Below are 17,526 nucleotides of genomic sequence, written 5' to 3' on the forward strand. Positions count from 1 at the left end.
CTCTCTCTCTCTCTCTCTCTCTCTCTCTCTCTTTCTCTCATTCCTCGATATTTCGTCCAATTAATTTTTCCCACTTTTTCCCTCTCTTTCTCTTCTTCCTCTGCTTTTACAATTTTTTCCAGGGAGAGAGAGAGAGAGAGAGGGAGAGAGAAAGAGAGAGAGAGAGAGGGAGGGGAGAGAGAAAGAGATCAGAAGAAAGATATTAAAATAATATGAAATTTCATTCCTTTTTCCCCCCACTCTCTCTCCTCTCTCTCTTTCCATATTCCTCTCCTCCTCTCTCTTTCTCTTCCTTTCTTACTCGCTCTCTCTGTCTCTCTCTCTCTCTTCCCACTCTTTCCTCGTCATCTTTTTTCTTTATGAATCTTCTTTCTCCCACTTCCGTTGTACTTTTTCCCTTTCCTTCATTGTTTCCCATTTTCTATTAATATCACCACTATTCACCACCGATATCCTTTCGTTATTCTTTGAAAAAGGAGAAAAGTTTTGTCTCCCCTTTCTCCCTCTCCAAACACTTTCTCCCTCTCCAAACACTTTCTCGTTTCTCCTCAGTCCACCTCCCCCCTCCCAGCCGCTTATTCGGCCCTCAACCAAGAGATTTTTCAGCGAAGAAATACGTAGAAGCTTGACCCTACCTTTAGTTCTTTAGGGCTGTTTGCTTTTACCTAAGCGTCGTAGTGAGCTTTTTATGTACGGGGTCAACTTCAGCCAAAATCCTTTGCTAGGGACCAATAAGATATCGGTTTCCACAGGCAATGTCCAGGTCAAATTGTCAATGAACATCGACTGACACGTCCACAACTCCACACAATCTACCAAGTCTCTTTCCTCGTCATCTTTTTTCTTTATGAATCTTCTTTCTCCCACTTCCCTTGTACTTTTTGTCCCTTTCCTTCATTTTTTCCCATTTTCTATTAATATCACCACCGATATCCTTTCGTTATTCTTTGAAAAAGGAGAAAAGTTTTGTCTCCCCTTCCCCTTTACAACTTTCTCCCTCTCCAAACACTTTCTCCCTCTCCAAACACTTTCTCCCTCTCCAAACACTTTCTTCCTCTCCAAACACTTTCTCCCTCTCCAAACACTTTCTTCCTCTCCAAACACTTTCTCTTCTCTCCAAACACTTTCTCCCTCTCCAAACACTTTCTCTTTTCTCCTCAGTCCACACCTCCCCCCTCCCAGCCGCTTATTCGGCCCTCAACCAAGAGATTTTTCAGCGAAGAAATACGTAGAAGGTTGACCCTATCTTTAGTTCTTTAGGGCTGTTTGCTTTTACCTAAGCCTCGTAGTAGTCGTAGTGAGCTTTTTATGTACGGGGTTAACTTCAACCAAAATCCTTTGCTCGGGACCAACAAGATATCGGTTTCCACAGGCAATGTCCAGGTCAAATTGTCAATGAACATCGACTGACACGTCCACAACTCCACACAATCTACCAAGTCTATCGACATAGTGGATTAAATGGGTATCCCTGCAGACAGCAAACTAATGACCGGTTTTACCGGTTAGTAATGTAATGACCGGTAATGACCAGCAAACTAATGACCGGTTTTACCGGTTAGTAATGTAATGACCGGTAATGACCAGCAAAGTAATGACCGGTTTTTCTTCGCTTTTTCCAGGTGTTCGCCAAGGCTCGTATCTTCTTCAGTGTAGGCGGCGTCTACTACAATGGCAAGACCATCACCTACTCCTACATAATCGACATAGTGGATTAAATGGATATCCCTGCAGACAGCAAAGTAATGACCGGTTTTACCGGTTAGTAATGTAATGACCGGTTTTTCTTTGCTTTTTCCAGGTGTTCGCCAAGGCTCGTATCTTCTTCAGTGTAGGCGGCGTCTACTACAATGGCAAGACCATCACCTACTCCTACATGCCAGACAGGGTACTGGAGAATTCACGCGACGTTGCCATTAATCTACACGGCAATGTTGCCAAGTTTGTCAAGCTGCAGCTCCACTTTGAGAACACCTGGATCCTGATCAGCGAAGTCAGCTTCGACTCGGGTGAGTCAGCTACTTTATTTTATTTATTTTATTTTGTTTTGCTGTTTTTATTTCATGTCATTTCAATTTATTTTTTATATTTCATTTTTGAGATTTTCCTTGTTATTTCTTTAGGTATTTTATTGGTAGGTATCTGCCTACCTGGTTCTTATGCAAATATGCACGCGTCGAGGCCCTTAGGACAGCCACTCACTATCAGATAGACCTGAGAGAGATCTACCTGATACTTCATGAGAACACACACTATCAGGTAGACCTGACAGGCGGACCTGATCAGGTTTACCTGATAGTGAGTGGCTGGTCGATATTTCGTCCAATTAATTTTTCCCACTTTTTCCCTCTCTTTCTCTTCTTCCTCTGCTTTTACAATTTTTTCCAGTCGCAATTTCTGGTTTTTCTCTCTCTTTTTTTTTTCTTTCTCTCTCACACCCTCTCAATCTTCTATTCTCTTTCTTTCTCTCCTCTCTCTTCTATTCTCTCTATTTCTTTCCTTTTTTTTTCTTTCTCTCCCTCTCATTCTCTTCCTCTCTTTCTAATCCTCATCTTCTGTACCACCTAATAATAACGTAATATTTTCTCTCTCTCTCTCCCTCTCCTTCTCTCTCTTCCTAGTGAAGATTTATCCAGTGTCATTAGTATCTTCTATCATACATCCTTTGTCTTCTATTCTCGTGACTATTTTTAATTTGGTTTTCTTTTCCAGGTATACCTATCTATTTTCTCATCCTCCTCCTTCGTCTTCTTCTCCTCCTCCTCCTTCTTCTTCCTCTTCTTCTTCTCCTCCTCCTTCTTCTTCTTCTTCTTCTTCTTCCTCTTCTTCTTCTCCTCCTCCTTCTTCTTCCTCTTCTTCTTCTTCTCCTCCTTCTTCGTCTTCGTCTTCTTCTTCCTCTTCATCTTCTCCTCCTCCTTCTTCATCTTCTTCTCCTCTTTCTTCTTCTTCTCCTCCTTCTTCTTCTTCTTCGTTGTCATGGTCGTCGAATAAAACTTTGAATTCTCTTCGTTCGTTCAATTCTGCTACTCGTATCGTATCTGCTGTCTAAACACACTCGAACTTTTGCTACTCAATGCATATTGTAGATACCTACCTACCTAGTACCTACCTATTACCTATTCTGTAAAGTCCTACAGTAATTACATACATTTTGCTATTTGAACAATCAGCATGTTTGTTAGCTTAACAGTTAGCTTCTCCATTTTTAGTCCGTCCTTCCTTTATTAAATTACAATAGTAATAATAAAAGGTATAGTGGACGGACTATTGTATTCGCTTGCCTTTGGTATCTAAAAGATCACTTTGCCAATATCTTCTCTAAAGGAAATTTTCCCTCAGTTTCAGCTCGTAAGGAGAACGAGGACTCAAATAACACCGAAGTGGTGATAGGGGCTCTCATGGCTCTCACGTTCCTCAAATTCATCCTTTAATATCCCATGTTCCCAGGACATTCTGGCCAACCTCTCTCCACTAAACTCGGCCACCTCATCCACTAATCACAGAGGAGGTGTCAACACTCCAAACCTGGTCGACCTATACAATATCAAATTAAAGGTCTTTTTATCAGGAACACGAAAGTGGTGGTGCAAATTTTGTACAGAAAACCAAAAGGCCAAAAAACCAAGAAAATGGTTTTTGGTGGATTTTTTTTACATTTTCTCACACAAATGATCTCTCATCTTGAAATATTGTCGCGACGACCTATGAACTCAAAGCGAGAAAGTTTTAGATAACACTTCAGTCGTTATTTTAAGACCGGTTTTACCGTCACCTATGTTAAGCTACGCCGAGCAAGGCCAATAAATGGATGGGTGACTTTAACCTTATATTGGAAATAAAGGGAGAACGGGCTCTAGTGTTGATTTTAAATCATTACATGAAAGTAAAATCAAATCAAGAATGATAATAAACTGAATATTAAACAAATTAGGTAGGTACATACATAGGTACTGATTTTCTTTAATCACGGTCGAATAAACTACGGGCTAAAAAAATCCCGGAGGGACGGACCCAGCTTGTTCTATAGGTACACGTACGAGTATGTAATATGTATATCTACAACTACATAAGTAGGTACAAAGGTAGTGTAGGGTATCTACAAATCTACATAGATACAGTAGATACATAAATGTAGCTATTTAAATAAATATGTACAAGCATTTATGATCGTAGTAAGGTAGGTAGAAAGTAACCTACCTAGTTAGGTAAGGTAAGTATAGCTATAAATATTTTTAAAACAGATAGTTAGGTAGGTAGATACATAGATGGTTAGGTAGGCACGTTTTCATTTTCTTTTCTTTTTTTTTCCTAAAAAGAACTTAATGAAAACTGGATACAACAATTTTATCTAAAACACAGAATAATTAGTGTCTAGTTCTTCTATCAGGACAGGGAAAACAAATAATGTAGGGATATGAGGGGTAACCAACCTTTCAAAAGCTAAGACCCCATCTTTAAAAAGTACTCAGACATAGAACCACAGAACTTTGAGCTAAGAGACGGAACCTCCCAGGAGGGAACTGTCCTTACGAGGCTGAATTCACTTCACATTCTTCTATTCCTGCCTCGGTGGTGTAGTGGTCAAGGCGCTCGACTGGTAAACAGGAGGGCGTGGGTTCAATCCCAGCCGAGGTATGGAATACCTAACTTATAGTAACTTTGTGAAGTTCCATACGAATTGTGAAATGAAATAACTTATACTCTTCACTTGGGTCTTCTGATTCCCTCAATTTTCAATGTCGCTACCGCAGTCCATTCGATTATGAATGCAATACTTGGACTGATTCTCCAACTATCTAATGTGCCCTTCGAAAATGCTCTATGTGATCTCGTTATATTCATGGTGAATTTGTGAATTTTCTGTTTCCAGATGGCGCCGCCCGGCTTAGTAACTTTTTGAAGTTCAATACGAATCGTGAAATGAAATAACTTATACCCTTCACTTGGGTCTTCTGATTCCCTCAATTTTCAATGTCGCTATTGATAATCGAACCGCAGTCCATTCGATTATGAATGCAATACTTGGACTGATTCTCCAACTATCTAATGTCTAATGTGCCCTTCGAAAATGCTCTATGTGATCTCGTTATATTCATGGTGAATTTGTGAATTTTCTGTTTTCAGATGGCGCCGCCGGTAGTACAATGGAACATTTCGCCCAGTATGGGACAATCATACAAGTGCAGAGAAGGGGATGTGGTGCCCATTCCGCGCTACTGCTTGAGGGTGCTGGAGCGATTGGGCTCTTGCCATCTTGGAGAGGTAAGTTATACCTATAAAAGGATGATAAGGGCACGGTTAGCCCAGTCACCTAGTGGTAAAGTGCTTGCTTTCCATACAGAAGGTTCCGGATTCGATGTTCACCATCAACAACAAATTTGCACTCGTATCCCGGTTGCAGAAGGAAGGAGGATTAACGGTTGCAAATATTTTAACGGGTCTACTTTCCAAAGCTCTTGTGTTGACCCAGCACCTAAGTGGGAAGTATTCGGTCTTTAATTGCTCATCTGATGAGAGGCACACTACGGGATGGACCGTCCAATAGAGCAGGCCCGGATTCGATCTTCACCATCGACAACAAATTTGCACTCGTATTCCGGTTGCAGAAGGAAGGAGGATTAACGGTTGCAAATATTTTAACGGGTTTACTTTCCAAAGCTCTTGACCCAGCACCTAAGTGGGAAGTATTCGGTCTTTAATTGCTCATCTGATGACAGGCACACTACGGGATGGACCGTCCAATAGAGCAGGTGTTTCATCATTACGAAATAAAAAAAAAAAGGCGGTGAAGACCTATTATTCGTAAGTAAGGTCTTTTGCTCTAAACTTTTGTTATTACACCCATAAAATATTACGAGACCTTGTTTAGACTGCTGGGTAAAGGGACTTTTTGGTCTCATTCGTGCAGGATAAACAGGGCATTATATTCTATTCTATTTTTTAATCGTAAAACAACTAGATATCTCTCTAATTCTATTGCTTGTGTTTCTCGCTCAGATGATGATCTGTGAGACTGAGGACATCGAGTTAGATACGGAGAAGGTTGCGGTGCGCACTTGTCGTGGGGATTCGCTACGGGAGATCCGCTTCCTATCCTCGCTACAAGATCCAAACCTGGTGTCCATACTGGGGGTGTGTACGGGGGAGCAACCGCCCTGGCTGGTCATGGAGTACCCCGCCCAACTGGGCGATCTGGTGCAGCATCTCAACTCGGCCGATAATTTGACGTGAGTGTCCAAGACTTCTTTGGTTCCTTAAAGGTGTGGGCTCACAAAGTTTGAAAACATGCAAGACCTCCCTGGTAAAATACATAATTATGTTTACAATTTTACATTATGTTAGTTGTTGGTTCATTTTTGGACCTTTTTCATCGGACCGAGTTGACGCAAAAGACCAATGACCCAATGTACGAGTATTTCAATAGGGGACCATCACTAAAACTAAAGGTATTTCTCTGTCATGGATCAAGTTTTTCCTCTTCTACTTCTTCTTCTTCTTCTTCTTCTTCTTCTTCTTCTTCTTCTTCTTTTTTTAGGTACTTACCTTCTTCTTTTTTTTAGGTACCTACCTATTTATTTCAAAGAGTGATTGGCTGAACTATTGTGGTGTTCAGAATTCAGGTGTATATGGTAGGTACCTATCGAATATTCTAAACCACATTTATTTATTTTATTTGGAAAGAAGAGGTTTGATAGAGGGAACTGTAACTGCTAAGTTCTTATCGTCCCGAAAGCGAAGAGAGAAGTATACGAGAAAGCCAGCCCTTCCGAGAATCAAACCAATTAAAAAAGGCTTTCTCCTGAAGGTGCCCTTCCCTTTCACCCAAGCACTATTTTTGACATTTTCATTGGCAGAATTGTGTATTCCCCTCTAGCCAGTGACTGTAAAAGATTGACCACGCCAGTTACCGATCACTTGAGTTAAGCAATGTTGTGCATAGTTGGTATCTGGACGGATGGCCGTCTGATCTATCACAGTATAGGTACCTACCTAGGTATAATGAATATGTATTTAGGATCCTCTGCTCCCTTTTGTTCCTTGAATAGAAAATCAACATGAATGAAAAATAACATTATGTTTCTTTTCCCCCACATTATTTATTATTTTTTAATATAAAAACAAAACCGAACAAACACAAAATAAATAATACAATTAATATATTTAGAGATTTGAATCTTGTTGTTTATTCTTGATTTATTTTATTTTTCTGGTTTCAGAAGAGATAGGGTAGGTTTACCAATTATTGGCCCATGTAAAAAAACGTGCTGGTTATTGGTCGGCCCCTCAGTGAGTCTACTTCCATAACGTCCGTCGCACATTGAAAAGATAGTCGCGCGACTTTTAGTAATATATCAGTTGCGCTTACTTGGGTGATGTTTCAAAATCATAGAGCAGGAAAAATGAGGACCAACGGAATTTTTCTTTTTCTTACGACTTTTAGATCCCGAGATAAATCGATTTAAAAATATACCGATAAATCGTAAATTTTGACGTCACGGCATACGCTCCCGTAGGCGATGACGTCATAATTCATGACTCCCGCTTCGTTTGTTTGTGCGCAAGCGTTTCTGCGCATTTTGACGTGAAATCTGACGTCACAACTCTTTGAACTTTTTCATTAGAACGGCAATTAAAAATTGAATTTTCGACCTTTTAAAGTTACTTTTTCTGAGTTTTGACCTCAGTTTTGGACTTTTCACAACTTTTTACGTAGGAATCGACCTTTTATTAATAATATTTTCCCAATTGCAACTCCTCCATTTTAGTAGCGTGTAGTCGTCTGAAAAACCAAACGTATATGCGCCAGCCTAGTTAGCTTAGTTGGTAGTGCGTCTGCCTTGTAAGCGCTAGGCCGCGGGTAAATCATTTTTAGTCGTTGGATAGAGGCAGCTGTAAGAACGGTAGTATTACTACCCAAAATCGAAGAGAGGAGGAGGACAGGATAAGAGGAAGCCAGCCGTTCCGAGAAAGAACCTTATCTGTTTCGGATAAAATTCGCCTCGGGCGGAAATCGAACGTGCTACCCAGCGCTTACAAAATAGGCGCAGCACCTTCCAAGTGAATTGTTTACTAGGCTAGCTATTGCAAAGTAAATTCTTTCAGCACATACTATAGGTAGAATGAGAAGTGTTATAAAAAATCCCTTGAATTCCCTTTTTGAAATCCCCTTTTGATTATTTTCCCTCAGGATCGGTACACTTGTCAGAGCAACGTGTGGTCGTTTGCCGTCACCCTGTGGGAAATCCTCAGTCTGTGTCGAGACAAGCCGTTTCCACACTTGACCAATGAACAGGTCATCCAGAACGCGGAACACATGTACTATGGTGGCGAGCTTCAGGTATGTACCTATTGTTCTTTAGGCATATACGAGTACGTATATTCAGACTCCTTCATGGACATACATAGGTACGTACAATTTTGGCGAAATTCGATTTGAATTCTGGAAACTGGAAGGACGATGGCGAAATGCGATGAGCGATTGTCAAGTATGCTTGATTTCTCCTCGGTACAGCTAGGAACTTGGCTAGGGCACCATCTGATTCTACTTAAAAGCTCCCCCATTGTTAAAAAGACAAAATAACTTGAATAGTAGCCAACGCAGCGACAATAGTACCTACGGTAAATCCACCACTTCACTGACTATAAAGGTGTGTCCACACATAGAAGACCGGCCGTCAATGCACATCCATGAATGTCGACTGAATCGTCCACACTGCCTCGACAACATAGATTCACCTCGTCGATTGACGGCCGGTCGACTATGTTTGGATCCGAAGACTACCGTGCTATTTATGTTAAAGCGCCTTAAGGGGGAAAAAATGTCCAAATTCATATCTTTATTTTCTATTATTAACCTTTCTTTCATCTCGTTTGTCCCAGGTATTTCTACCGAAACCGAGTCTGTGTCCGCGGGACATATACGATCTGATGTGCGACTGCTGGAAGCGGGACCAAACCATGCGACCCACGTTCAAACAAATCTATTCGTTCATGAAGCGATCGACCAATTACAAGAGCAATCTGGACCTGCGGTGCTGAAGTTCAGGAGGGTCTTCGATTCCAATCCTGGAACCTGTTGGAGATATTGACTGATCTGATGCTGTCACTGCTACAACAGGGTCTTTAATAATGTTTGTCTTATATGACAATTTGCACAGCCCTATTTCCCGAAGGATTTTTGAGGCCTGCTTCACGAATAATTTCTAAGACCAGGCACTCACTATCAGGTAGACCTGACAGGTACGGCTGAAAAGGTCCGCCTGTCAGTTCTACCTGATGAGCACACACACTGTCAGGTAACTGTCACATGTATAGGGCACCCTGTGGGAAATCCTCAGTCTGTGTCGAGACAAGCCGTTTCCACACTTGACTAATGAACAGGTCATCCAGAACGCGGAACATATGTACTATGGTGGCGAGCTTCAGGTATGTACCTACCTATTGTTCTTTAGGCATACACGTATATTCAGACTCCTTCATAGACATACACAGGTACGTACAATTTTGGCGAAATTCGATTTGAATTCTGGAAACTGGAAGGACGATAGTGAAATGCGATGAGCGATTATCAAGTATCAAGTATGCTTGATTTCTCCTAGGTACAGCTAGGAACTAGGCTAGGGTACCATCTGATTCTACTTAAAAGCTCCCCCATTGTTAAAAAGACCAAATAACTTGAATAGTAGCCAACGCAGTGACAATAGTACCTACGGTAAATCCACCACTTCCCAAGGGATCACTGACTATAAAGGTGTGTCCACACATAGAAGACCGGCCGTCAATCCACATCGACTGATGTCGACTGAATCGTCCACACTGCCTCGACAACATAGATTCACCTCGTCGGTTGACGGCCGGTCGACTATGTTTGGATCCGAAGACTATTGTGCTATTCATGTTAAAGCGCCTTAAGGGGGAAAAATGTCCAAATTCATATCTTTATTTTCAATATTTTCTATTATTAACCTTTCTTTCATCTCGTTTGTCCCAGGTATTTCTACCGAAACCGAGTCTGTGTCCGCGAGACATATACGACCTGCCAACCTTTCCAATCTTAGAGCTTAAAAACAAATGCTGCAAACCAAATTCTTACTGATATTCGTATCTTTCGAGCAAAGGTAGGGTCATTTTCCTGTCACGAACTCCTAAACTGGTACCGACTAGGAATTTGGTTTCATTTTGATATTCTCTTGAATTTTGTATTTCTGAAAAATTGTATTACATACTTACATTTATAGGTGCCTATGATTAATTACATACATTTATAGGTGCCTATGATTAACTTCTTGTACACTCTAGGTACCTTTCAGCTGTAAATAATGTTTTGCTAGTCATTTTTGAATGATTTTACCTCTGCCTTTGAAGAAACCAAAAAATGAGTTCTGCAAAAAAAAAAAAAAAAACCTTTTATTGCAATTACCTTCCCTATCATAGAAGATGCCTACTTATACATTCCTACTTTCCTGTAAATTTTTTGGCCTTAAGGCATCAAGATAGGGTTCCTCTGGAATGAATATAACTCCCCAATGCTTGATTTCTGTCAACCTCTTGCAAAAGGCATCACAGTAATTTTTTGCAATTACCTTCCCTATCATAGAAGATGCCTACATATACATAGGTACATTCCTACTTTCCTGTATATTTTTTCGCCTTAAGGCATCAAGATAGGGTTCCTCTGGAATGAATATAACTCCCCAATGCTTGATTTCTGTCAACCTCTTGCAAAAGGCATCACAAAAATATTTTCTCTCAAAAGTTTAGTGTGATATGGAACAATAATTTTACTTTTCTGTTCTATTCTAATTTATCCCCCACCTGGTTCTTGGTGTCCATGATTGGTAAAATAGAAAAAAAGTAGTCATAATGCCAAATTTTGGCTTTCTGTGTACAGTCTGTACAGTTCTAGTCTGGTCTAATCTAGACACACCATATCAGTCTAAGTAACTCTAAATAAAGCATCAATACTATTAACAGTTGTAGGTAGATAATAAGGTATCTAATACGTATATAAACTTTATTTTCTCTCAAAAGTTTAGTGTGATATTGAACAATAATTTTACTTTTCTGTTCTATTCTAATTTATCCCCCACTTGGTCCTTGGTGTCCATGATTGGTAGAATAGAAAAAAAAGTAGTCATAATGCCAAATTTTGGCTTTCTGTGTACAGTTCTAGTCTGGTCTAATCTAGACACTCCATATCAGTCTAAGTAACTCTAAATAAAGCATCAATAGGTACTATTAACAGTTGTAGGTAGATAATAAGGTATCTAATACGTATATTAACTTACTTACTTACTGCCGGGTTCTGGCAGGCCGCGAGGGCCCATCAAGACCTCCATGAACCAGCCTTCTCCAGAGTTCTCGATTCTGGGCGAATTCGGTCCAGCTCTCTGTGGTTCCTCTTGACTTTCTGATTTTGAACCATCTAATATAAAAGCTGTAAAAATGCCAATTCTGATAAAGAAATAAATGTTTTATTTACAACTAAAATTGAATAGTTAGTACCTCCGATATATTATGGTGCCAACACCAAAAGGCGGACACGATCAAATTTTCCATGGACACCCGAGATGACCAGTTGGGCTCAAAAGTAATTGCTTGGACTATCTCTATGTAGTGATAATAAATTAATTAATATTATTCTATATATTTTGTACATATAAAACAATAGGTATTCAATAATAATATTTAGATTACCTATTTAAATTAAATTACAATAGATTTTATTTTTAAGCCTTATATCCCAAAGAGTGATTGGCTGAACTATTGTGGTGTTCAGAATTCAGGTGTATATGGTAGGTACCTATCGAATATTCTAAACCACATTTATTTATTTTATTTGGAAAGAAGAGGTTTGATAGAGGGAACTGTAACTGCTAAGTTCTTATCGTCCCGAAAGCGAAGAGAGAAGTATACGAGAAAGCCAGCCCTTCCGAGAATCAAACCAATTAAAAAAGGCTTTCTCCTGAAGGTGCCCTTCCCTTTCACCCAAGCACTATTTTTGACATTTTCATTGGCAGAATTGTGTATTCCCCTCTAGCCAGTGACTGTAAAAGATTGACCACGCCAGTTACCGATCACTTGAGTTAAGCAATGTTGTGTATAGTTGGTATCTGGACGGGTGGCCGTCTGATCTATCACAGTATAGGTACCTACCTAGGTATAATGAATATGTATTTAGGATCCTCTGCTCCCTTTTGTTCCTTGAATAGAAAATCAACATGAATGAAAAATAACATTATGTTTCTTTTCCCCCACATTATTTATTATTTTTTAATATAAAAACAAAACCGAACAAACTCTCCTATCTACCTATCGTACGTATGTACAATATTTCCCCTCCCTACCTATCGTACCTACGTATCTCCCTCCTATCTACCTATCGTACCTACGTATCTCCCTCCTATCTACCTATCGTACGTATGTACAATATTTCCCCTCCCTACCTATCGTACCTACGTATCTCCCTCCTATCTACCTATCGTACCTACGTAACTCTCTCCCTACCTATCGTACCTACGTATCTCCCTCCTATCTACCTATCGTACGTATGTAACTCTCTATCTCTAACCGTTTTGTCGCTATAGCTGAAACCCGCCAAAAAACGGTCGAAATCTGTCCAAAAGCGGTCAAAATACCAATCTCAACCAAACGTTTTGTGTTGTATCTTTGTCACATTTGTGAACTACATACCAAATTTCAAGTCTCTAGCTTATACCGTTCCCGAGATATTTTGTTTACAGACAGACAGACACACACACGGACCAATGGCTGGAACTTTGGATTTCGGCTCTAGGGACCTCAAAACGTGTTTTGACACTAAAAACTGACCATCGAAAATTTGACCCGATTACATTACTTTCTTTCCTATAAGGAAAGTAAAAATATTTATAGCTATGCTTACCTACCTACTTTACTACGTTCATAAATGCTTGTACATATTAACATAGCTACATTTATGTATCTACTGTATCATGTAGATACCCTACACTACCTTATACCTTTGTACCTACTTATATAGTTGTAGATATATACTCGTACGTGTACCTATAGAACAAGCTGGGCCCGTCCCTCCGGGAATTTTTTAGCCCGTAGTTTATTCGATCGTGATTAGAGAAAATCAGTACCTATGTACCTAAATACCATCATGTCACGTCACGTGAAGTCATGGGGAGTCAGAAAGATGTAGTTCAAAGTTTTCTCATAATATTGTAGGTAACCTCGTTCAGGACAGCCACACTACTATCACGTCACGTGAGCTCATGGGGAGTCAGAAAGATGTAGTTCAAAGTTTTCCCATAGTATTGTAGGTAAAAAAATGAACTTTCATATTATTGTCTTGACGTGGCTGGAGTAGCGGAAGGGCGAAAAAACACCAATGGTGTAGATAGGTGGACCGACTAAAAACGCCAACATGGGAAAAGGCGAAGTACCTAGATGATGAATATGTTATTTACCTAATATACTTTCATTATTTTATAAAAGTACCTAGATGATGATGATGATGTTATTTACCTATTATACTTTTTTATAAAATGATGAGGAAAGTAGGTATTGTGATCGACAAATTTTTCGACCTTCATTTTTTGACGGATGTGGACGTTTTATGGTCCAATTGCCCCAAAAAAAGGGTTTCGGCCAAAGGTCCGTGTGTGTGTGCTGTGTGTGTGGACAGCCACACTACTATCACGTTCCGTCACGTCACGTGACGTGGTCTCCTTCAATTAGAAATCTAAATTTTAGCCCCCACAGATTGTTCGCTATTATTGATAATAAAATCCTGACCCTAACCTTTCCAATCAATAAATTGACCATCAATATTGAGATAGTCAATTGTGTAAATTGTTTTGACATTGAGACACAAATTATGAGTACATTTTGCATAATATGTTCGGGTATTAATAGATAAATACCAACTTATTAAACAGTTCAAATTATGCCAAATGCCAATAGTCAAACGTAGGTACCTCGTACGTACGGAGTACGGAACTACCTATGATATGATGGGTTGAAGGCACAAGTGTATTTTTATGTTGTTCAGTGAACTTTAAGAAATCACTCGGAAATCAAGGCAACTTCTGTGCCCGAGAGGGTATCACACAAGACTTGCACGCGGGAGGTCTCAGGTTCCACCAGGGTGACAAGTTTACAACAGTTTAAATGCTAATTCAGGAAGTATACCTACCCACATACATACATACCTACCTACCTATTAATAATAATAATAATAAAAATAAAAAAAAATCTTAAACGCGGTAGGCAAATGAAGCAATTAAACAACCTCGTGTCGTCTCCAAAACGATAAATTTTTAATGTCATCAAATTGGCCACGTGCGTTTCGCATAAAAATCCCCTCTCTTGCGCGTATGCGACTATATGTGCTAATAACCGTGCGCAACATAGCGCAAACTCGACGCAAAATACATATTCATTTACCTACAGATACGAGAATACTTCGTATTCTACAGGAGCAAGATACGAGAATACTTAAAATGAAAATTCGTCACTTGGGAGGAACCAGGGGATTGTTTGAAATAACGTTCAGGAGCTTTTCCATCACGCAAGCAGGGCTGGTTTTAGGGAGGGGGTTGGCAAGAGGACGGCCTCCCTCGGGCTTTTTTTTAAGAGGTTTGACAGAGGGAACTGTAAGTGCTATGGTCTTATCGTCCCGAAATCGAAGAGAGAAGGAAGACAGGATAGGAGGGCAAATGAAGCAATTAAACAACCTCGTGTCGTCTCCAAAACGATAAATTTTAATGTCATCAAATTAGCCACGTGCGTCTCGCATAAAAATCCCCTCTTTAGCACGTATGCGACTATGCGCTGATAACCTTATGTACGCAACATAGCGCAAACTCGACGCAAAATACATATTCATATACCTACAGATACGAGAATACTTCGTATTCTACAGGAGCAAGATACGAGAATACTTAAAATGAAAATTCGTCACTTGGGAGGAACCAGGGGACTGTTTGAAATAACGTTCGGGAGCTTTTCCATCAAGCAAGCAGGGCTGGTTTTAGGGAGAGGGTTGGCAAGAGGACGGCCTCCCTCGGGCTTTGATAGAAGGGAAAATCCTTACCTTTCGTATGTACAATATTTCCGCTCCTTACTTATCGTACCTACGTAACTCCCTCCCTACCTATCGTACCTACGTATCTCCCTCCTATCTACCTATCGTATACGTATGTACAATATTTCCCCTCCCTACCTATCGTACCTACGTATCTCCCTCCTATCTACCTATCGTACGTATGTACAATATTTCCCCTCCCTACCTATCGTACCTACGTATCTCCCTCCTATCTACCTATCGTACGTATGTACAATATTTCCCCTCCCTACCTATCGTACCTACGTATCTCCCTCCTATCTACCTATCGTACGTATGTACAATATTTCCCCTCCCTACCTATCGTACCTACGTATCTCCCTCCTATCTACCTATCGTACGTATGTACAATATTTCCCCTCCCTACCTATCGTACCTACGTATCTCCCTCCTATCTACCTATCGTACGTATGTACAATATTTCCCCTCCCTACCTATCGTACCTACGTATCTCCCTCCTATCTACCTATCGTACGTATGTACAATATTTCCCCTCCCTACCTATCGTACCTACGTATCTCCCTCCTATCTACCTATCGTACGTATGTACAATATTTCCCCTCCCTACCTATCGTACCTACGTATCTCCCTCCTATCTACCTATCGTACGTATGTACAATATTTCCCCTCCCTACCTATCGTACCTACGTATCTCCCTCCTATCTACCTATCGTACGTATGTACAATATTTCCCCTCCCTACCTATCGTACCTACGTATCTCCCTCCTATCTACCTATCGTACGTATGTACAATATTTCCCCTCCCTACCTATCGTACCTACGTAACTCTCTCCCTACCTATCGTACCTACGTATCTCCCTCCTATCTACCTATCGTACGTATGTACAATATTTCCCCTCCAAAAAAAAAACCCGGGCGGGACTCCCTCCCTACCTATCGTACCTACGTATCTCCCTCCTATCTACCTATCGTACGTATGTACAATATTGGGGTTTGATAGAAGGGAAAATCCTTACCTTTCGTACGTACAATATTTCCCCTCCCTACCAATCGTACCTACGTATCTCCCTCCTATCTACCTATCGTACGTATGTACAATATTTCCCCTTCCTACCTATCGTACCTACGTAACTCCCTCCTATCTACCTTTCGTACGTACAATATTTCCCCTCCTTACTTATCGTACCTACGTATCTCCCTCCTATCTACCTATCGTATACGTATGTACAATATTTCCCCTCCCTACCTATCGTACCTACGTATCTCCCTCTTATCTACCTATCGTATACGTATGTACAATAATCCCCCTCCCTGTCGTACGTAGATATTCCCCCTCCCTACTTCCCTAACGTGGCTAGCATATCGTATTGCTCATGGTACCTACATTGTTTCATGTCCAAGTCAGTATAGGAGTATAGTGTGTAGTCTGTAGTAGGTAACACCTACCTATGTAGGTATTGAGACTGCCATTCATTCAGATTATTCATAAATTCATATCCACTTGGAAATTCGCTCTCGCGTCGTCAAATTCAAAACGATCGAAATTTGTTGCGAGATTTTTTAAAATTCCCTAACACGGCGCGTGTGAGCATATCGTATTGCTCATGGTACCTACATTGTTTCATGTCCAAGTCAGTATAGGAGTAGGTATAGTGTGTACCAGTGTACCTGTGTAGTAGGTAACACCTACCTATGTATTGAGACTGCCATTCATTCAGATTATTCATAAATTAATATCCACTTGGACTTGGAAATTCGCTCTCGCGTCGTCAAATTCAAAACGATCGAAATTTGTTGCGAGATTTTTTAAAATTCCCTAACACGGCGCGTGTGATTTACAACATTTTTTTGAAAGTTTACCTACCTACCTACCTACAATATTTTCTGAAATAAATTGTGTAGGTATTAAATTTGAAAAATACTATAATTTTATTAATTAAATACTCCTAAAAAAGGTATTTTAAAATTTTAAATGCTACAATTGAGTAGGTAATTGTCAGTAAATTGTTACCTAACGATAATGACCTACGCAAAGTGATTTTTGTCCCATCTGTTTTCATTGGAATTCATTGTAAGGAGGTGACAATTTTTCATTGTTTAATGTGGTGTCCACACCAGTGCACCGTGGTGTAATAAAGTCCTCAAGTTCGCTGTCATCACCGTTCTGGAATCGGGAATCAGCAAGATGGTAAGTCCTCGTAAAGTGACCACGCACCTAGGTACCCATGTAGACACAGTTGTGTAAAACTTACAACTCCGCGCGGCGAAGGTTTATAGATTTAGGGGTCCGAAAAGTCAGATCCGAATGTCCCCTAAATGTAATAAAAAAATGCGTCGAAATGATGCGATGCATAGTGAAGTGCATTTTTGACGTTCACATCAGTTCCACAGGCGACGCGCGATGCAGCGTAGGTAGACAGTCGAAAAAAAAAAAAAAAAAAAAGAGGGGT

At 40.2% G+C, this 17,526-nt stretch overlaps 2 protein-coding genes and 1 long non-coding RNA gene across 3 annotated transcripts; 2 read left to right on the forward strand and 1 right to left on the reverse strand.

Moving 5' to 3' along the window:
* The first annotated feature begins 4,762 nt into the window (after nt 1-4,762).
* Nucleotides 4,763-6,924, forward strand: LOC103515921 (epithelial discoidin domain-containing receptor 1-like). Its single transcript, XM_026828474.1, has 4 exons — nt 4,763-4,843; nt 5,125-5,262; nt 5,998-6,227; nt 6,855-6,924. Exons 1-4 carry the CDS (start codon nt 4,763-4,765, stop codon nt 6,922-6,924), a joined length of 519 nt encoding a protein of 172 aa, XP_026684275.1.
* Nucleotides 6,925-8,186: 1,262 nt separating this feature from the next.
* On the forward strand, nt 8,187-9,310 carry LOC113470207 (proto-oncogene tyrosine-protein kinase Src-like). The gene is made up of 2 exons (XM_026828472.1): nt 8,187-8,338; nt 8,881-9,310. Exons 1-2 carry the CDS (start codon nt 8,315-8,317, stop codon nt 9,037-9,039), a joined length of 183 nt encoding a protein of 60 aa, XP_026684273.1. The 5' UTR covers nt 8,187-8,314; the 3' UTR covers nt 9,040-9,310.
* A 3,115-nt stretch (nt 9,311-12,425) lies between these two features.
* On the reverse strand, nt 12,426-16,180 carry LOC108253260. The gene is made up of 3 exons (XR_001809695.1): nt 16,156-16,180; nt 12,508-12,539; nt 12,426-12,446 (listed from the first exon to the last, which is right to left on the reverse strand). It is a non-coding gene; the product is annotated as an uncharacterized LOC108253260 (long non-coding RNA).
* Nucleotides 16,181-17,526: the final 1,346 nt, after the last annotated feature.

This window comes from Diaphorina citri, unplaced genomic scaffold (genome assembly GCF_000475195.1).
Source record: "Diaphorina citri unplaced genomic scaffold, Diaci psyllid genome assembly version 1.1 scaffold1441, whole genome shotgun sequence".
NCBI lineage: Eukaryota > Metazoa > Arthropoda > Insecta > Hemiptera > Psyllidae > Diaphorina > Diaphorina citri.

Excerpts from the sequence above, each read along its gene's own strand:
- LOC113470207 (XM_026828472.1), top strand. The coding sequence starts at position 8,315 with ATGTACTATGGTGGCGAGCTTCAG. Across the intron at positions 8,339-8,880 it reads ACTATGGTGGCGAGCTTCAG|GTATTTCTACCGAAACCGAG; the intron begins GTATGTACCTAT and ends CGTTTGTCCCAG.
- LOC103515921 (XM_026828474.1), top strand. The coding sequence starts at position 4,763 with ATGAATGCAATACTTGGACTGATTCTCCAACTATCTAATGTGCCCTTC. Across the intron at positions 4,844-5,124 it reads GTGATCTCGTTATATTCATG|ATGGCGCCGCCGGTAGTACA; the intron begins GTGAATTTGTGA and ends TTCTGTTTTCAG. Across the intron at positions 5,263-5,997 it reads GCTCTTGCCATCTTGGAGAG|ATGATGATCTGTGAGACTGA; the intron begins GTAAGTTATACC and ends TTTCTCGCTCAG.